At 44.7% G+C, this 18661-nt stretch overlaps 1 protein-coding gene across 2 annotated transcripts in view; it reads right to left on the bottom strand.

The window, feature by feature from the left end:
• Positions 1-18661, bottom strand: part of TOP3B (DNA topoisomerase III beta) — a 133003-nt gene that overhangs the window by 3357 nt on the left and 110985 nt on the right. For both annotated transcript variants that reach the window (XM_078667879.1, XM_078667880.1), the window contains exons 15-17: positions 10362-10511; positions 6141-6241; positions 938-1139 (exon numbers count right to left, since the gene is read on the bottom strand). In XM_078667879.1, the coding sequence (XP_078524005.1) occupies positions 938-1139; positions 6141-6241; positions 10362-10511 (453 nt within the window). The remainder of the gene's footprint in view (positions 1-937; positions 1140-6140; positions 6242-10361; positions 10512-18661) is intronic.

The raw sequence follows: 18661 nt of genomic DNA, 5'->3' as shown, positions 1-18661 counted from the left end.
GTTGGTTCTGAGATGGGCAGTGTATATTCTCTGGATAAAAATGGGTGTCTCAGGGTCGAGGTTCAAGTTCAGGGTCTGGATGCTTTGCCGGAGTTGAGACTGGCCTTCAGGGTGGGGAGGGCTCGGGAGCAGTAGCCGGCACCGACTGCCAAGGCCTCTTTAGAGGCAGTTTGGGGCTTACAGCATGCCTCTCTCAGGGCTATTTCTTGGCCTGGAGCGGAGGCTCGGTTTTTAGAATATAAAAGATGTATTCTCTTTAGTTCCTCTGCATCCACCCCCACGAGTCATTCCCATATGACCTAGCCGCATGTATTTCGGCCCAAATTGGTTCATTAGTGGTTGATAGTTGCAAAGATCCTTCAAGTGTTGAGGGTAGGGGTTCTGGTGTTGAACATTTCACTTCTATAGCAGCAGGTCGAATAAAAAAACCCAATCTGGGGTGGAGTGTAAGTGCTGGTGCATTGTGGGTCTTGTGGAAGGTATCGCAAGCCACCTCGAAAGCTCTACTTTGAAGAAAAACAACTTGCAAGATCCGGGACCAATTCTAGAAGGCAGGAGCGTGTAAAGCATGTTATCTACAGCAGCAATGTTGCAAATACCCTGGACTGGAGAACACAAAGCACACATAGGAATTAGTTGCCTCAAGTGCATTCTCTTCCATTAAGACAAATGATCTCTACAACTTATTCTGTTTCTGGCTCACGGTTTAAGGGTCCTTCCTGGCCAGTTTCAGCAGGGATGCTTATTCTTTTGTTTAAAACACTGTGAAGTTGAAAATTTAATTTACAAGTCATTTAGTATAAGTGACATGAATGGCATTGGTTCAAAAGCCACAACCTCAACAGGGGGACTCACAAGAGCATTTAATGTCTATAGGAACAGGCGATCATGTACCTACGTATTGACTATTCTATAAGTGAATGAATAGAAGCTGTACCTTTCTTCATGTCCCGGAAGGGCGTATGGTTAAAGCAGTATGGACACAGAGGATAGCTTTTCCCTCGAGAGCCCGATGACCACAGGACCAGTTCAAAGTCATCTAGCGGGCAGCGCAGCTCCTTATACAGCTTTATGGTGCCGTTCTGGGGGAGGCTGTAAGTCTCGTCACAGTGAGAACAATGAAGACGGCTCGGCTTGGCCTGGAAATACAAGAGAAGCAGTGATACAAAGGCCTTTTGTAAGGAAAACGCACTCTGTAGATGGGCACTTACTGTTGTGGTCACTAACTAGGCCATTCTTGCTTAGCTTTACACTGTGTGATCAGGACAAACACTTGATAGTAGGAGAGGGTATTCTTGCTATTAAATGTAATATTAATAATAATGACTTTAATATTTTACACTATTAAAAAACCCACAAATTATAGGGAAGAAAATATTACAATACTGAAGCTTACACCAAACACTAACAGCCAGCATGGCTGTGTTCAGATAATATCTGCATTACATTTCCTGGGCTGAACAGCCCTGACACATTTCTTCTTGCAGTCTAGTAAATATTCAAGATAAACTGCTATCCCAGGAGTCCTGCTTCCAAAGAGCAGTGCAGGGCAGTGCAATCTTTCTACAGTAAGCCTCTATTGCACCTAAATACTCTGCCCCTTCCGTTTGGATGTTCTACGCCGAGCATCTGCCAAGGTGGACAAGCATGCTCTCTACAATCAACAAATGCCCCATACTGAAGGACCACAGGAATTGTGTGAGGAATACTCTCAACGTGTTATCTCCTGTTAAGCAAGTCCAAGTTAACCTAAAACACAGAACCTCAAAGCACTGAAAAATACTACCAGTAAGCAAGGGTGGCACAAGGGATAAAGCCCCCAACTTAAGAGGAAGTTGCAACAACAAAAACATATATATACAAGTCATTGATTCAATATGCTGAGTGTACATAACATACATGACATTTTGTAATGCATTTTATCTCTATGCTTCAATATTTTCAATATTACTTGAGCTGAGAGCTCCTAAATACAGTCGAGGGTTATTTCCATGAAGAAATTGCCACCAACCCTCTTTACCTCCACTGGTCTGCATTCAAAGTTCATGGTCATTCATCAAACATGCACTATTTCTCACTTCTAAACAAATTACTTACCTTCAGTGATTATCTTTTTGATGGATACTCTGTCTGCCTGCATATTCCCCACATCTTGAATCCCTTCAGGCTCCAGACAGAATCTGGAAAAGTTTCAACAGTTCTCCTGCTCCAGTAGGGGGCGCTCAGCTCTGTCTTGATGTCATGTTCAGACGTGGCATCAGCAGAGCTATGAACTATGACACTGCCCAGAATGTGCGGACGGCAGTTCCTAATCAGTCTTTTCCAAGCCCCACAAGGCAGAGGCGATTGATAAATGGTTATGTGGTGTACTGGACACTAACATGGGACCTTATGATTTTTATACCTAAAATCACCCCTCAGAACGCGGAGGTGGATGGGATCTGTGAGGAGTCTGCAGGAATATCGAGTATCCACACGAATGAGCTTTACAGATGGTAAGTAACTTGTTCGTTTGATGGATACTTCTACCTGCAAATTGCTAGTCTCTTCAATCAATGCCACAGCAATGTCCCTCTCTGTGGGTGGGTTTGAGGAGAGTGCCACGTGAGGAAATCCTGTAGCAAAGATCTTGTAAAATGGCCATCCTCGCAGACTTCCAAGTCCAAAGAACGATGCTCAGTAGAGGTGTAAATCGTCGCAGCTGAACAGTTGCTTAACTAGGAACGTCTTTGGACAGAGCTGAAGGAATCTGTTTTGCAGTCTTGGAAGGAGCTCTGATACCTTCAGGAAGTTCCTTCTAGGCAAGCACATAGCACATTTTATAGCATAAGAAAATCCATTTAAACAGTGTCCTCTTTTGGACTGCTTTGTCCTTTTTGGCGCTGGCACACGCAATGAACATCTTATCAGCCCAAAATTCCCAGGTCCCATTTATGTAATAGTGACAGCCCTATGAAGGTCCAAAGGGTGGAGTCTTTCCTCCTCCTTAGTGGTGTGTTGAAGACAGTGCTATGAAGATCCACATGGAATAAAGCTTTTGTCTTCAAATCGAGCTTGCCTGGAAAGAAAGACTTGGATGGCAGACGGACACAAAATGCCTATGGTTCATGCACACGTTGAGCCAAAGTACTGGCAACCAAAAAAACTGTTTTATAGTCAACAGCTACAAAGGGCAGCCATGCATGGGCTCAAACTGAGACCCCAGCAGGAAAGTAAGAACCAAGTTAAGGTCCCACTGAAGCATACACAGGGTGAGGGAGGAATCAGACTTGAACAGGTTGAGCTGGCAGCTGAAGAAAGGCTGAAAGAACCAAAATGCAACCTTTAACTGCATCCAGTGTAATCCCTTGCTAAAGAAAAGGCACAAACGAACACATTTGACAGATCTGATTCAATTTTTGGGTTTTATAGCACACTTTAATGCCCCGAGGCGTCTTGGCACTAGCCTGTGATCAAGGTGGGGCACACTTACTTGCTGTACAGCCATGTTTTTAAACTTCTTCTGAAGATCAAAAGAGACGGGGCATCTTTTATATCTAGAGGCAAATCTATCCATTGTAGTGCAGTGTTTCGAATAAAACTTCTGCCTCCCCAAGAGACCAGCTTATGAGGGGGAACCACTAACTGTTTACCAGAGCTGGATCGAAGGGTTCTGCCAGGAGTCTACCATCTGAAGTTCTTTTTCAAGTAGTCAGGGCGTGATCCAGCTAAGGCCTTAAAACCTATACAAAGTGCTTTAGAAATGGCTTGCTTCTTTACAGGGAGCCAATGAAGCTTATTCCGGGCTTCGGTTGCAGAACTAAATGTGGGTACGTTTAAGAGCATCCTGGCTACCGAGTTCTGCACAGTTTGTAATTTGGACATCAGCTTGATTTGTAGATTTAGGTGAAGTCCATTGGCGTATTCAGTGCGGGAGAGAACCAGTACAATGACCACTGTTTTTAATAGATCAAATGGAATCAGGTGACTGATTTTCTTTATAGTTTTTAAAACGCAGAAAGAAGACGAAATGACTGCAATAACCTGGTTTTCGTAGGTTAGTCTATCATCCAGAATGATGCCAAGGTTTTTACTTTATTTTTTGGGACTTGGAGAGTAACCAGGTCTTGCGGCCACCAGGAAGGAGTGCAGACGAATGCATCTTGCCCAAACAACATCACCTCTGTTTTGGGTGAAATTAATTTAAGGACATTTTTCCCATCCAATCGCTAACTGCAGACATGCAGTTTTGAAAGGATTCATCTATGCCATAATCAGTGTTGGAAAGGGACAATACAATTTGGGTATCATCAACGTAGGGCAGTTGCACCTCAAAGAGGGTGGAGCAGTCAACATTCTCTCCAGTGCTGCAGGAGTCATACTGTATATGAGAACTTGAATGGACCGACCGTGAATGGATGGCAAGATTGTGCTCAGTGCCAAGGACATTGCCCACAGCTCCAGAAGATTAATATGGCACCTCTGTTCTGCTAGAGAAAAATGTCCTCTAATCTGCAGGCTCCTTAGGTGTGCTCCCCAATCTAGAATAGAGGCATCCGTTAGCACCTTGGTGACCGCTGAATGAGGTTCTCCCACAGTTGAGATTGTCCCTCACCGACCACCACTGAAGGCTTTTCATTACCTTTAGGGTGATCCGAACAGTTTCCTCTAGCGAGCCCCAGTGTTGAAACGACTGAAGGTGGAGACACCAGTAAAGGGCACGAGTGTGGCAGTGAGTATGGGTGATCAACAGGATGCAAGAAGTCAGAGGGTCAGCAGGCTAAGAACAGTCAGAGCTGGGAAGAGCAGCTCCCTCCTAAAACTTTGGAATCCTATGGCTGAATGTACTGAAACCTGCGAGGAGGTGGGAAGGCCCTGAGCGATGCAGGGTTTAACACTGCACAGGCGCAAAGAAGGCTCTGCGAAGATTCCAATCGTGGCTTTTGTAAGTTGATGGAAACCCCAAAGTCCAACAGCGGGGAAGCCGTGGCACTCAGACAGTCTAACAGCTGTGGTTTGTTCACCTTCAGCAGCCAATCGTCAAGGTGCCACGATGCTCTTTTGTAGATTAAATGCACTTTACAAACAATCAATACAAGTAACTTTACCTCCATATTAAACAAGACCTCTCAGATTACTTCAGACACCAGTGCAAGTTTTATCACCTTTAAAGTCTGAGGAGAAACTTATTTTCTTTTCTTTTTTACAGAAGATAAAGATTCTCAACACTTTCATACCATCTATTGTTGATTATTCTGGTTCTGCCAAAAACATTGGTACGCAAACTGCATGTGATACAGAACTCTGCTGCAAGAATCCATCCGGCCTCACTAGACGAGACAACTTTTCTACAAGACTTGCAGCTTTACACTGGTTGTCCCTTTAGCAGTGGACGATATTTAAATCCTGTGACTTGTGAACACATGCATCTACAATCAAACCATTATCAAAACATTTCATATGGTATCACCCTACTGATTATTTAGGATATATGGGACCATCTGTCCTCCCCGTACCAAAAACCATGAGTCAAAGATGGAGGCAGGAACCTCCTTGGAACAAGTTTGTCAGGAAACAGACCCATTTCGGTTCAAGAAGACCCTGAGCTCCTGGTTTTTCCACCTCCCCAGTTTTCAACAAACACCGAGGGGCGACCCGCCTGTTTTTTCCAAGGCACCAAGACATCTTCAAGTGAAAGTTAGCCCTCTACAAGTCAACAAAATAAAACTGCAGAGACCTGAAGATCACGAAATTGTATTCTGGCATCGTCAACTAAGTCTTTTATCCTTCTGACCTTTCCGAGCATCATCAATCTGGCAAGAATACCTCTTATTCAAGCCCACAAACACCATTTACTTGCTGGAGCGAACAACATAAATAGTTATTATAGAGTTCCTGTGACTTGAAAGTGAGCCGGTTTCGTTCTGAAGGGGAGTTTGTGCACAAGGACATGCTCAGTAGATATGGAAACTGTTCAATGTCACAGAAAGGATTCTGGGCAAATCATATATGCAACAAAATATTGCATCATAGGAAAAAAAAGTCCGAGGAGGCTTGGCACCGACAACCACATGCCCAATTCAGAGAAAAATATCACAGTCTTCCAGCCCACTTATCAACACAAATAAAGTACAGAAATCTTTATCTGAAAGCCACTGTACCTGGATGTACTTCATGAAGCGATGGCACTTGCCACAGCGGGACAGAGGCTTCCCTGTGGCGGCCAGCGGAGAGAAGGACACCTCCATCAGCTCGTCCATACCTGCGGGGAGGGGAGGTAGAAGGCTGTTAGCACAGACATGACATAAGGGGACTCAGAGTCACTGACCTTTGGTCTGTAATACAATGTTCAGGTGTCTGGAAGGCTCGAGCTACCCTGCTGCATCCTACAGGAACGCCTCTTTCTACATTTGAGCTGCATCGCTGCCATCTGCAGCATTCTTCAACAGAGGAACACATTAATGCTCCATCAGCTTGATTAAAAACTAAACTGATGCTAAACCAGAGGTGTGCAGTGGACCCCAGTGAGCCGCAGGGTCTCCCAGACATCCTTGTAAGCAACCAAACCATGTGAAAAAGGGGAAGCTCTTGAGCTAACCAAATGTTCACTGACCCATTACACCACGGTTATAACAAAGAATGACATTGAGATTTATGTGACGTTAGTCATGCCCTCCCATCATTAAAGATTTATGACTTCCTTTCGATTGAATTTGTTCCCTCAGCTATTCTTAGAACGGCAGAAGACTTCGGAGCTCCCTATGTGCACATTTGATATGGCTGCTACTCGGGATACTTTGCAAATTGTTTGTATTTGTCCCATATATAATAGGTTATGATATAGTTTTATTCGTTCGCTGCTATTGCTGATGTATTTTAGTCAAGTGCGTCCAGCTTTACTGTTTTCGCAATTTTTATCTTTACCAAACGTATGCTTTTATCTGTCATGGTTTTTAGCAGGTGGTTCAAATTCAAGTTCTTAAGAGGTTACGATTTTGATGGTCCAATTTTCTTGACTTTTTAAGTTTAATGAATTGTATGATTTTATTTACTTTTTAATTGCTTTGATCACATCGAACAGAGTGATTCTTGACTTGATCTGAACTAAAAGGCTACTTTTACTGGGACCTACAATTTCTGCACACAGCACTCAAAGGTGTGTATGTGGATGAGAACATAGCAGGGTTTAGAAGCTGGACTTCAGCTGCATCCAGTTGGGGCATCCCAGTCCATCCCTGATCACAACGCTGCAATGAGAAAATGCAAAACAAAACATAGAAACAAACCATGGTTTACAGAAACCAATAAGTAGGGGAGGGGTGTTATGGCACTACAAGAAGTAGAACTTGTGGGAACTTGGTACTCGCACACAATCTGGAATTGTCTCAAGTGACCCACTGCTTTAAATGACCACACATTGCCCAAAAAGATTATACTGAGTTACTGTGAGTTTGCTGCCCTCCAGTGGTCACTTGAAGAGTCTCATTTTCAGGTAATATTTGTGAAAAGGGCAGTTTGTGTCTTCTGTCAGCCCAAGATCCATATACTGAGGGAAGCATCACCTTTTATTTCATCTAGGAGTATAGAGATCAAAAGTATATAAAATCTTTAAAGCCACAAAGGGCGTCCCAGTCATATAACGTAGGGGTCCACATGATACGAAAACAGATCCCACCACATCCTCTGGAGTGCAAAGCAGTATCAATGCCCTATAGTTGTCACACACTGCCAACTCCGGAGCACGCTCCTGTGGCCCACACCATGCTGTCTTTTAGAACCATCGCTGTTATTTTAAACATACCGCATCGTCACACGGGTGACAGCATCAAGGAAGTAATATGGAGCCAGACTTAGTGGTAGAAGGCATTATACAGGCACTGAAAACATTCCTGGACCAGGTCCCACTGCCCAAAACTCAACACTGACAAGACAGAAGTTTTTTTGTAGAGTTTTATATAGCGCCAACTTGACCCCCAACCGAATTGGGTATCAGAGCGCTTTACATAGCACCAGTTACGTTACATGAGGACACACATTCATTTTTGTTAAGCACGGGGAGATTAGGGGCCAGATGTAGGTAGACAAATACCAGTCGGTAATGGCCGAAATTCGGTAATTTCGGCCGTTACCGACCGGTATTTGGACAATGAGATGTAGGTGGGCATTTTACCGATTCCTTAAAATACCGAATCGGTAAATTACCGATTTTGCTATGTAGGGAGCACTCAAATGAGTGCTTTTCCCCTTTTAGGATTCGTTATTTACCACCAACTACAAGTTGGTGGTAAACAATTAAAACCTTGGAAAAAAGCATTTTTTTTGCTTTTCCAACAGTGCCATGTTGCAGACGTCTGCAACCTGTGCACCCATACACAATTGAGGGGTGCAACAGGGTGTCAAAGTGACACCCTCCCACCCTTCAATGTTTCCCCCTTTTACCGAATCGGTATTTACAGATTCAGTAATTGGCATTCATTCCTACGGGCCTCCAGGCCCATAGGAATGAATGGCAATTACCGAATCGGTAAATACCGATTCGGTAATTACCGAATCTTAACGATTCTGTAATTTTTCACCTACATACCATTTTCCAAATTTAAAATACTGATTCGGTATTTTAGAGTCGGTTAAATGGAATTACCTACATCTGGCCCTAAATGATTTTCCCAGAATCACAGGATGTTCAGCGTCATTACCGAGACTCCGTCTGGTGGCAATCTGGGTTACAATCCGTTCAACATCAACCTCCCAAGCCAAGAACCTCAGGATCTTGATCGACAGCAAGCTCATCATAACAAATCAAGTCAACGCTATGACTGCATCATACTTCCACACCTTGAAGATGCTGAGGAAAATCTTCAAGTGGCTCCCGACCAGCACACGGAAAACGACCACTCATGACCGCATCAGAAGCAAGCTGGACTACAGGAACACCCTATATGCAGCAGACAATTGATCAGAAGACCGCTAACCCATCAGATTTCAGCAGCCTTCTCCTACATCATCCCGTAAGCCTGGAATGACCTGCAACTACATATCAGGGCTTCCTCTTCAATTCTGGAAATCTAAGAGAAACTTCAGACCTGGCTCTTCAAATAGCCTGCAAGCCTCCTGAGGCAGGGCTAGAATCACACCTGCTTAGTGCCGATACCACTCCCCCCCCGTGCTCCACAAATAGGCATAACATTACATGACATATGTTGAGTGTCACTTGGAATATAATTCAGAGTGTCAGGGACAGAAACCAGGAACAATTAAAGTACCCCAATGACATGCTGTTCAGTGTAGAAAATCACTACCACTATTTGCCATTTACAGGACCATGTGTTGTTTAAGAAGCCTCTGAAAACTGGCCTTTTTTCCGCTGAGACCTGCTATTCACTCCGTCTGATCGAACTAGCTCGCTAAAACAGGTGACCACTCTTATTCTGTCTCAGAGATGAAAGACCACTTACTTGCTAACTGCCTCCAAATTCCCTGTTATGCCTAGCCTAACATGCAGATAATAAAACGCCAGGTATATTTCTTGCAAGAGGGCTTTCTTTATAGGGTACAACCCTTGAATCTTGAAGCCAAAATGGCTAGTACATCAACGTCAGTGCTCGGGGTAATTACAACAAGATAGACACAGATGGTGTAGTATGGACCAGAGAAGCAACCATGGGCTGCAAAACCTGTGAGTTAGCATGCAAGACAACACACTTCTAGATAAGCATGTGTCTGCTGGCTAATGCTTCCCCATAAAAATGTATTGAATAAGGCACCTCTCAGGCACACAAATGGCCTAGGTGAAGCAGGACCTCTCTGATGAACCTCTGTAATCCCATCTTCCTTATCTTGTTATTTTATTTTATTTGGGGTTTTCTGTAGCATTTAGTATAACCTCAGACTCGGAACACTTTTGGATGATGATGATAAACAAGGGATAAGCAAAATTAAACTGGAAGTAGTTGCACCAGTCAGTCAATAAGCAAAAGGGTAAGATCTGTGGGTAAAAGCCCACATACAGATATTTGTTAAATAGGGTGGCAAAGCATTGCTTGTAGAACAAACAAGAAAGTTCTGAGTTAAAGGCACGGCATGTCCGAGGTGTTTTATATAAACAGAAGGATCAGTTCAGACTCAGGATATCAGGAGGTACAAGAAGTCATTTTTGACCCAATGTTCTCCTCCCACTGCCAGGGCAAGTGACACCGAGGCTGAGGGAATCCACCTCAACGCCCAGCCTGCCATTCGTTCATCCATTATGTTGCTAAGTAGCGGCGTCTAGAACACCTTCTGTAACATCTAGCACGTCTACCATAATAATGTACCAAAGTGCACGCAATCAGCAGCATCTTATTCCTGGAGTCCAGAACAGAGACAGCGGAAAGGAGACTCACCAGCAATGGAGTCCACAAAGAAATGGAACTTGCGCTTGAAGATGTCCAGAGTGTGATCCAGGACCTGCTGGAAGTTGGCCTTGCCCTGGGCGATCAGGTTGAGTTGCTTCTCCACAGCGCTCCGGATGGTCGGCTGAACAAGTTCTGAGTCTGAGATAATAGAGCACAGCATTACACATGGAAACACAGTGCTGTTTCACATGCAGAGCTTGACACTGCAGTCCAGTCGTAAGGGGGACTTATGGCAACTTCCAATGCATGCTCTTCAAACCAGTTTGCTCGAGACACCACTGGATATTGGAGCCAAGTTTCTTGATATAAGACCAAAGAATGATGTTGTATATGTGTCACTGGGAAATCGAATAAACTAGAGCATTGGAGTTTTATAATGTGCCTATATGTGAGTTTCTTGAAAAGGGTATTCCATTGCTGAAGATCTCACTCAAAGACAGCTTATCTCCCTCTGCAGACTTTATTAACCTGCTAGATAACAAGAGGTTTCGCAGATGCAATGAAAATACAAAATAAAGAACAAAGAACAAAATGGTCCCCCAACTAAGCTGGGCGTGGTTTGGGTGGAGCATGAATTATGGCAAGTGGTCCCAAAATGGATTTCATTTATAGGAAATAGCAGGAGTAGGATTTATGTTACTTACCCAGTAACCATCTGTTCTTGGCATGTAGAGCTGTAGATTCACACGCTTTGCATACTCCTGCCATCTAGTGTTGGTTCCAGATGTTTGCAAGTTTTTTTTTCCCGAAGAAGTCTTTCCAGTCACGACCTTTCAAGTGATAGTACGCTTGGGCTTCGACTCCATTGTTTGATTGTTTTCACGCAAAGGGTGAGAATGGAGTGAGTGTAGAAAAGAGATGTCCATGTGTATGTGATGTAGATAATGAGAACTGCAACAACTACAGGTGTCCGGGAAGGTGGGAGAGCGCATGTGAATCTACAGCTCTACATGCCAAGAACAGATGCTTACTGGGTAAGTAACATAATACGTTCGAGGCATGTGTGCTGTAGATACACATGCTTTGCAGAGACTATACAGCAGTGTTCTCCCAAAGCGGTGGCGAACCAGTAGATGTTGCAGTTGTCTGAAAAAGTGTCCTTAGCACTGCTTGCCCTACATTGGCGCGCTAAGCATCCACACAACAGTGTTTGGTAAATGTGTGTGGTGTAGACCATGTTGCTGCCTTACAGATGTCAGCTATATGAATGTTACCTAAAAAGGCCATAGATGCCCCTATTTTGCAAGTCGAATGCGCTCTAGGGGGCATAGAAAAATTTCTTAAAGCTTTTGCATAGCAAGTTTGAATGCATTTAACAATCCACCTTGAAATGCCAAATTTAGACATGGGATTGCCCGTGTGAGGTGTTGCAAATGCGACAAACAGTTGCTTTGTTTTAAGAAAATCTTTTGTCCTTTCAATATAATACAATAAAGCTCTTCTAACATCAGGTGTGTGAAGAGCTTGTTGTGCTACAGAATCAAGTTGCGGGGAGAAAACAGGTAACTCAACTGATTGATTAAGATGAAAAGCAGAAACTACTTTAGGGATGAATTTTGGGTTGGTGGGAAGAACTACCCTATCTTTATGAAGCTGAAAGAAGAGTTCCTCTAAGGTTAATGCCTGTAGCTCCCCGACTCTTCTCAATTAAGTGATTGCAATGAGGAAGGCAACGTTCCATGAAAGGAACTGTAAAGGACAATTGTTTAATGGTTCAAAGGGTGGACCCATGAGTCTTGTAAGTACAATGTTGAGATTCCATACCGGTGCCAGAGGTGTTCTGGGTGGAATCACTCTTTTTAAGCCCTCCATAAATAATTTAATCACAGGTACTTTGAACAAAAAATAAATGCTGTCCTTGCAACTGCTGCAAGGTGCAACTGAATAGATGTGAAGGCTAGAGCAGTTTGCTGTAGTTGTAGAAGGTAAAAAATAATGTTTTGAACAGAAGCATTTAGAGGATTCATTTTGTTGTTATTACAATAGATACATCGTTTCCATTTTGCAGCATAACAAGCTCTGGTAGTAGGTTTTCTTGCTTCTTTTAAGATGGTTGTAGGAAGGTGGATACCTGACTATGGTTACCCCAGATTTTTTGCCTTGTGTTTAGCTGGTTTTCGACTTAGTTGGCCTGGGATCCTGCTAATCAGGGCCCCAGGCTATCTGCTCTCTCTGTAAAATGGACTCCATGTAACTTAGGTACATACCTAATTGGGATTGGGTCACCTTATGAGCCCCTGTACAGTGTACTATAGGTACCCAGGGCATAGGTGCATCCAAGGCCTACCAGGGGCTGCAGCATATCTTTTGCCACCCCTGGCTGGCCATCCAAACTGATACAACTGGCTGATCACTCAGCTGGGGCAAGGTCGTGTAATCACCCCTTGCTTAGATATAGTATTCCTATGTCTAAACCTATATCTGGACACATATACACCTATCAGTCACTCCTAAGGCAGGCCTTAACAATCCTGAAGGCAGAGTGCTTGGTTTTATGTCAGATGGTGGTCTAGCATGAGCTGAGCCTGTCTGCAGCTTTCGGAACCATGTCCTTATAGCTGATCTAGATAATGCCATACCATATACTCTTAAGTGCATATGAACCTCGCGGTTAAATGCTATCTTTGGTTTGGCTTTATCAAAACATGTCGTGTAAGGTGTCATACGCTTTGGAATACTACCCCCTCGCCAATTCTGGCGACGGGGGTAGCATTCCACCCTTCTAGAGGGAGAAGACATGTTACTAACCTTAATCCCGGTTAAAGTTAACCAGAGCCTCAGCATCACAAAATGGATGCTGCTGCCACAGACACAAGTCTGACCTCCTGCTGTTGACCGAAACTCCGGCAGGGGAGGCCTGGACAATAGGTTTCCTGTCACAGGAAGGTGCTAGCACCACCCCAGACAGGAGATAGTGGATTGGGGCAGGGAGGGCTGAATGAAACTAGACACTGCCTGGGGCACACAAGGTATCCCATGCATAGTCCAGTTCAAACCGGTGCTGGGGCACTCCAGCCCCAGCTCTGGCTCTGGCGCGAAACTGGACAAAGGGAAAGGGGTGTAACCACCCCCTTCCTGGGTCCCACCCATAGGAGGGACCTAGCAGGTAATCCAGCCCCTTGATTTGGAATAAAGGTAGGAGCTGTGTCCCAAGACTTTAGATAATCCTGACTGAAACTCTGATACGAAACTTTGGACCCTTCGACATCCTACTCGACGTAGAAGACTGAAGAATCTCCCTTGTGGTCAAGGAGTGACGACCCTGTGCAAGCAGGCACCATCAAGCGCTCAAAGGTTTGCTTAGTTGTTGCTCCCGCCGGAGCTCGAACGACAGAGACCGACAAGAACCGGACTTCCAGACATCCAACAGCCCGATCCACAGCCACAGCAAAGCTGAGACCCGTGGAGGTGACGTGAGACGTGGGACCGGCCATCTTGGAAAGCCAGCGAAGTGCTTTCTGTGCAGCTCCCGAGGCACCCTCGAAGCTGTGCATTGGGGATTGAGAAGCCCCAGCCCCGAGCAGCTTTTGCACCGAAGATCACCTCTCCACACTCACCGAGTGCTGCGTGGGGCCCTTTTGCATTTTCCTGCTTGACGCGTCTGTCCGGTCACTTGCCCGTTGGCTAGTGGCCTCTGTGACGACGAACCTTCGAATTTTCAACACTGGTCTGGTTGCTTCAGACTGGCCCTCGCTCCCCTGAAAAGGAGCAGCCCATAAGACCTTGCTGGTCTGATCCAGAACCCATCTTCGAGTCCTGCGTGGGTTGCATTTGCCAAGGCCTGTTGACTCCGAATTAAGATCCGACACCGCCGACAGCGAGAGCCTTTGTGGGACAGTCCGTATCCAGCACCTGGTTGGCGTCGACACCTCCTGGTCCACGTGGCAGCGGAGACAAGCTTCACGACATCACCTGATCGCAACCAGACATCGCCTGGTTCCTTCCTGGTAACTGGCTAGTGACCCAGACTCTGTCCCCTCTGCTTTCAGGTACTCTACATCTGCGATCCACCCTTGGATCCAACCGGACTCTTCTCTCCTGGTCGCCTGCAGCATCTTTTCTCCAAGGCTCCATAGAACTCCACGACGAAACCCGACACACTTTGACACCTATGCACCCACTTTCTGTGGGTGAGGTAACGCGAGTACTGCGGTGCTCCTGTATAGATTTACATCCCTAGTGTCCTAGTTTTAAGTGGTTAAGTTCTAGTCCAGTCGGAAGACTTCCAAATCTACAACTTTCTAACTTTACGCACCCATTGACTTCTATTGGTGCACGCGTGTGCATTTAGACACTGCACCCGCATCCTGTGGGCCTCCCACGTCCTAACTGCTGTTAGTCCAGTGTAGCCCCAGCAATTCCCAAGGCTCTAGGCCTTACCATTGTTCGTGACGTGGTTCTTATACCACTATTTTAGTATATGGTTTTACGGGCCACCAGGGCCTATCCATATTTGTGCAACTTTTGTATGCTATATTAAGTTTCTTGTTATACGCTTGTGCTCCTGTGCTCATAAAGAGTTAAGGGGATTTATTTAGAAATAAATACATATATATTTTGAATATATAACCTGTGTGGTGTCCTTTCATTTGGTATTAAAAGGTTTGCATATGGTAAAACAGCTGGCTTCACATGCCCTCTTGAGTTTAGCCTACGACTGCTTTTGGCCATGCTACCACTAGGATAGCTGGTCTATAAGGTTGACTTTACAACCATCACCATAAGGGTTGTTTGGACTGGTGCAAGGTGCTCACTAGAATAGTGAACATCATATACCAGGCCAACTTCTCACAATAGCAAAATAGAAAGGGGGAAACCCTGCCAGGGTCAATTTTAAGGTCCCACTAGGGGATCCTTATATTAGAACGAATGGTGACCGAGGTTTACATATCAGAGACAACATAGAATAATATAGATCCATACAATTCTCTAGGAAAAATAAATATATTTTATTGGCGATTCAGAATAAATTTTAACTGTACAAAATGTCATAAGGATTAATACATCTCAAACACTTCTTAGTATTCCACTCACTCCCGCAGGCATCCACAGCATATGTTCACATTCATAACCTCAAACATCACAATATAGACACATTCATACAGGGACCATGGGGTAGATGCATAGCAGTCCAGGAAAAGGTATTTTAATGGACTCTGGGACTGGAGCTATAACATGGAGGCAAAATGCAATAGATAAGGTGAAAAAGCTGGTGCTGCAATGGTGCCATCCAAGTAAGTCACTTGTACTAAGAAGTGTTTGAGATGTATTAATCCTTATGACATTTTGTACAGTTAAAATTTATTCTGAATCGCCAATAAAATATATTTATTTTTCCTAGAGAATTGTATGGATCTATATTATTCTATGTTGTCTCTGATATGTAAACCTCGGTCACCATTCGTTCTAATATAAGGATCCCCTAGTGGGACCTTAAAATTGACCCTGGCAGGGTTTCCCCCTTTCTATTTTGCTGTTATTCCCCCCTCTTCCTGCCAGTATCCAAAAAGCCCCCCCGGGGAACCCCCTTCTATTTTGCAACTTCTCACAATAGTCATACAGACTGGTAACAAATTTAAGTATCCAAACTCTATGACTTCAGGAGCTAAATCGTTAAGTTGAGCTCCTTGGGGTTTGGGTGCCTAATTTCTCCATCGTTTTGAGTGAGAAGGCTGGAATTGAGATGCAGCTTTTGATGTGGAACCACTGATAGCTCCAAGAGTGTGGTGAACAACGGTTGACAGGCCCATGTGGGAGCCACTAAAATCAGTATGAGGGATGTTTGCCTGAGCTTCCAAACCAGAAACGTAAGAAGTGGGAGAGGCGGAAAAGAGTAGGCAAATATCCCAGACCAATTCATCCATAGGGCATTGCCTTAGGATAGATGGTGCGGGAATCTGAAGGCGAAGTTTGGGCATTTTGCGCTGTCCACTGTGGCAAACAGATCTATTTGTGGGAATCCCCATTTTTGGAAGTATGGAAGAAGAACTTGGGGATGAAGTTCCCACTGATGTATTTGTTGCCTCCTCATGCTGAGGAGATCGGCCATTTGATTGTTCACTCCTGGGAGATGTTCTGCCAGAAGGTGAATTCTGTGATGGATTGCCCAACACCAAATGGTCTGAGAGAGGCGTGACAATTGTAAAGAGTGTGTCCCCCGCCCCCTGTTTTTGTACATAGTACATGGCTGTCATGTTGTCCATGCGGACTAGGACAACTTGGTCTGTGAGATGAGACTGAAAAGCTTTCAGCGCTAGAAATACTGCTAGAAGCTCTAGATAGTTGATGTGGAGACATGTTTGTTGCCCCATAGACCCTGGATTGTGTAATCCTGGAGATGGGCACCCCAACCTGATAAAGATACATCTGCGGTTAGCAAGATTTGTGGAACAGGGTCGATGAAGGACTGCCCTTTTGGTACATTTTTTGTGTTCCACCGCTGCAGATAGCGATGGGTGCGGATGTCCACCAACACTAGATTTGTTAAGTGACCCTGGGACTAATTCCATGTACGTGCTAAGCATTCTTGTAGAGGACGCATGTGTAGTCTTGCATGAGGCACCATTGCAATGCATGATGCCATCATTCCTAGCAATTGCATGAAGGTTTTGGCTGGTAGGTCTAGCGTGGTCTGGGTATGCTGTAAACACTTTTGGTGTGTGCTGGCTTTGAGGAGCCAGTCGGCTAAGTACGGGAAGACGTGAATTTGTGGTCTTCTGAGATGAGCTACTACTACTTCTAGACATTTGGTAAACACTCTCGGAGCAGTAGTTACTTCGACTGGAGCACTTTGAACTGATAGTGCTTGTCTGCTGCCACAAATCTGAGATATTTGCGATGATCTGGATGGACAAGTATGTGAAAATATTTGTCTTTAAAGTCCAGGGTGGACATAAAATCGCCTTGCTGTAGAAGTGGAAGCATCTGTTGAAGCGTTACCATATGGAAATGTTCGAACCGGAGGGCTTTGGATCCGAAGATGAGTTCAGCTGACCTGTTTCCGAGCCGGAAGGCTTGACTATTTGTTTTGGTGCGAGCCAGGAGGCAGGGCTTCAGAAACATTGTCTCGGTGCCGACATTGGCCAGAAGGCAGAGGTTGTGCCGTAGCCTTATGTTTTTTGGAAAAGGTTTTGGGGAGCAAGGGGTCTTCGGTACTCACACCACCCTGTCCCAGAGGCACGTCTTAGGACTCCGAATCGATCTCGAGTTCAGAATCAGACTTTGGAATGGGGAAGGCTTCTTCTTCTGCCACCAACTCTTCGACTTCTTCCTACTCTCAGTCTTCGCCAAAGATATCCAGAGTGTGTTGAGTGCTTTGGTGTTGCATTTCTCATAGTCGTGCCCGACGATTTTGTTCAGTTTTCTTGGACCAAAACTATTTACAGGCGCCGCACTCTTCGTCCTGTGCTACGGAGAGAGGCGCAAGTTACAAACTTGATGTAGGTCGGTGCGAGGGAAGTTGGTGTAGCACTGAGGACAAAACTGCAATGGAGTTTGTCCCACCAGAGGGTGGGTGGACCGATGCGGCTAAGCCGGAGGGCCGGCCATATGTCTTCAACTTAAGATAGAGTGTTTCCCGAAACGATTCTATAACCGGGGAAGAGGGAAACGCGTTTGAGAACAATACCGTCGAGGGTAGGGTGGATTGCACACCGAGAGTAACCTGAAGAACGGTTTTAAAACAGAGCGCAGCAATACACGTCCGAACTCGATGGCGGAAAAACACTATCTAACAATGGAGTTGATGCCCATGCGCACTATCACCAAAAGAAGGAGTCACCTTACATCTTGACTGAAAAGACATCTTTGAAGAAAAACAACTTGCAAACATCTGGACCCAACACTAGATGGCAGGAGTATGCAACGCATGTGTATCATGTGTATCTACAACACACATGCCTCGAACATGTATTTTAGGAGGATGGAAATGATACTTACCAGTAGCATCTCTTTTCCAGGAAGGCAACCGTAGTCAGATATAGAAGCACTCAAAATTGCACACCTAAGGCTGGATTAATGAGAGCATTGTCCAAAGTTGCAGAATTGAGAATGATCCCATATAAAATCGCGTTATCAGTATGGGTATCCTGCTCAAACCCTAAAAATCTAGAATATTCCCTGCAGTTGGAGGCAAAAGGGCAGATAGTGCATCGTCATCTCTAATATGGTGTGAATAATAGAAAATATGAGAAAGCTGCTTTTTTCACCCAGTGTCCAAAATTTGATATGCCTCAACTTTTAATGGCCCAGAGATCTATGGAATAAGTGTTGTGGTAATCATGATGTAC

Source organism: Lissotriton helveticus, chromosome 11 (assembly GCF_964261635.1).
Source record: "Lissotriton helveticus chromosome 11, aLisHel1.1, whole genome shotgun sequence".
In the NCBI taxonomy this organism is placed as follows: Eukaryota; Metazoa; Chordata; class Amphibia; order Caudata; family Salamandridae; genus Lissotriton; species Lissotriton helveticus.
The sequence above is the reverse complement of the archived record's forward strand: the minus strand, read 5'-3'. Positions and strand labels throughout refer to the sequence as shown.